Below are 2,559 nucleotides of genomic sequence, written 5' to 3'. Positions count from 1 at the left end.
CTTAAAGCTGTCTCACTGAGCCGGGCGGTGGTGACGCACGCCTTTAATCCCAGCACTTGGGAGGCAGAGGCAGGCGGATCTCTGTGAGTTCGAGGCCAGCCTAGTCTACAAGAGCTAGTGCCAGGACAGGCTCCAAAACCACAGAGAAACCCTGACTCGAAAAACAAAAAACAAAAAAAAAAAAAAAAAAAAAAGCTGTCTCACTGAAACTTTAAATGAAAGCTTGCTCTGTTCCAGACACTGTGAGATGTTCCCCAGGCATTATCTTACTCAGTCCTTGCCACTTCCCCTCATTATACAGAGAAGAAAAAATAGGTCTTAGAAAAGTAAAGAGTCAACTGTTACACCCTCGTCCCTTCCACACCTCATTGTCTTTCCAAGATACATGCCCACTCTTTTCCCAGGTCTTATCCAAAGGAAAGAATTTCTCTCAACAAACCTTAAATGTCACAACAGGTGAGGCAGTTGCTGCCCATTCTAATGCCTCCATTCCTCCCTGGTAAATTGGTAAAGAAAATGAACATATAGTCATGACATTTTCAATTGCTATACTCTATTTGATCCGATTCACTGTCATTCATTTCACAAGTATTGACACTTGCAGTATTCTCAGGACTGTAGACAGATGAGTAAGACGGACTTCTGCCTCTGTGGAGATGAAGCTGCAATGACTTTTCGGAGTTAGGAATGGGTTATGATGGTTATGATGGTGTCAAAGTCTACACAGGCAATTTTGTCCAGTTAAGGCTAGAACCCAGGATACAGTACTTTGTCTCCTATGACAGATACAGCCTTTCCCTCATTCTCCCTCTTCTTAGTCTCCATCCAACAGGATGAATTCAGAGAACTCCACTTGGCCCAGCGTTACACCTGCTGAGTTTATCCTCTTGGGGATCACGAATCATTGGGACCTACGTGTGACCCTCTTCCTGATATTCCTGCCCTTCTACTTTGTCAGCCTGCTGGGAAATGTGGGCATGGTGCTACTCATTCGTGTGGATGCCAGGCTCCACACGCCCATGTACTTCTTCCTGGCCAACCTCTCCCTGCTAGATGCCTTCTATTCCTCTGCCATCAGCCCCAAGATGCTAGTTGACCTCCTACTGTCCCGTGCCACCATCCCATATATAGCCTGTGCCCTGCAGATGTTTGTCTTTGCAGGGCTGGCTGATGCTGAGTGCTGCCTGTTAGCAGTCATGGCATATGATCGCTATGTGGCCATTGGGAACCCTCTTCTCTATACGACAGTTATGTCACCCCGACTATGCCTGACCTTACTAGGGGCATCAGGCCTGACTGGAGCAGTGAGTGCCTTTGTACATACAGCCTTCACCTTCCGCCTGAGCTTCTGTGGCTCACTGGAAGTCAACAGCTTCTTCTGTGATATTCCTCCACTGTTGGCCATTTCCTGCGATGACACCAGTCTCAATGAACTCCTCCTTTTTACTGTCTGTGGCTTTATACAGACAGCCACAGTATTGGTTATCGCTGTGTCTTATGGATTCATTGCTGGGGCTGTGATCCGCATGCAGTCAGCTGAGGGCCGTCGGCGGGCAGCTTCCACATGTGGCTCTCACCTCACAGCTGTAGCCATACTATATGGGACCCTCATTTTCATGTACCTGCGTCCCAGTTCCAGCTATGCCCTGGACACTGACAAGATGGCATCTGTGTTCTACACTCTTATCATTCCAGCTCTCAACCCACTCATATACAGCCTTAGAAACAAAGAGGTCAAGGAAGCCCTTCGGCGCACCTGGAATCGGTTCTGCGGCCAAGCGTGGAGCACCAGTGATTGGTCACAGGAAGTGAGTTAGGAATGAAGACACTCTTTCTGTCACTGTGGTTAAAAAAAGGTATTCCTCAGATTTGGATGTCTCCTGTCATCATTGAAGGGACTATAAAAGGGGATGGGAATGAAAACATACACAAGGGAGGCAGAAACACAAGATAGTCTAGAGTAAGACCTAAAGAAAGCACCAAGACCAGGTAATGTTGCTATGCAGGTGCCTCAGGTTTCTTGGGGTTCAAAATGCTTAAATTCCTAGATGCCACCTGGTGAAGCATCAGAGGTTTGTTTTCACCTGTACAAGGAAGATGCTGATCCCTAGAAACTCCAAATGAGATCCACATTAGCTCTAAGTGTCCCTATATTCCTGCCCAGTTGGGTTTCTTCACTGCCAGTAGGTATCTTTGCTCCTCAGAACTTCAAAAAATTATCTTCAGAAACCATGACACCAGAGTGAATATGATGGAACAAGTACCCGGCCTTGCATGCAGTCTGTGTGCTCTGTGTCTCTGCAAAGGGCATGAGTAGGGCCATGTTGGGAGGCTGAAGAGGTTGTGAGGGACCATAGGCAGGTGAAATTGATTTTGTTCACCAGCACAGGTTACTGTGCAGACAGCCAGCAGCAGGCACATACTGACACACACAGGCCAGCATACAGGTGGGCACAGACACACACACACACACACACACACACAGAGGCCACATGGAGGATGGGCCTACACAGAGAGATATACATATAGACCGGAAAAGGCTAAAACAAGGCAAAGAGC

General features: G+C 47.5%; 1 protein-coding gene across 1 annotated transcript; it reads left to right on the top strand.

Annotated features, from left to right (window-relative positions):
- The first annotated feature begins 833 nt into the window (after positions 1-833).
- Positions 834-1,817, top strand: LOC130864383 (olfactory receptor 5C1). The gene has a single exon (XM_057754639.1). It carries the CDS (start codon positions 834-836, stop codon positions 1,815-1,817), a length of 984 nt encoding a protein of 327 aa, XP_057610622.1.
- Positions 1,818-2,559: the final 742 nt, after the last annotated feature.

This window comes from Chionomys nivalis, chromosome 22 (genome assembly GCF_950005125.1).
Source record: "Chionomys nivalis chromosome 22, mChiNiv1.1, whole genome shotgun sequence".
NCBI classification, from domain to species: domain Eukaryota; kingdom Metazoa; phylum Chordata; class Mammalia; order Rodentia; family Cricetidae; genus Chionomys; species Chionomys nivalis.
Note: the sequence above shows the minus strand (reverse complement) of the source record. Positions and strands in the feature narration are given on the sequence as shown.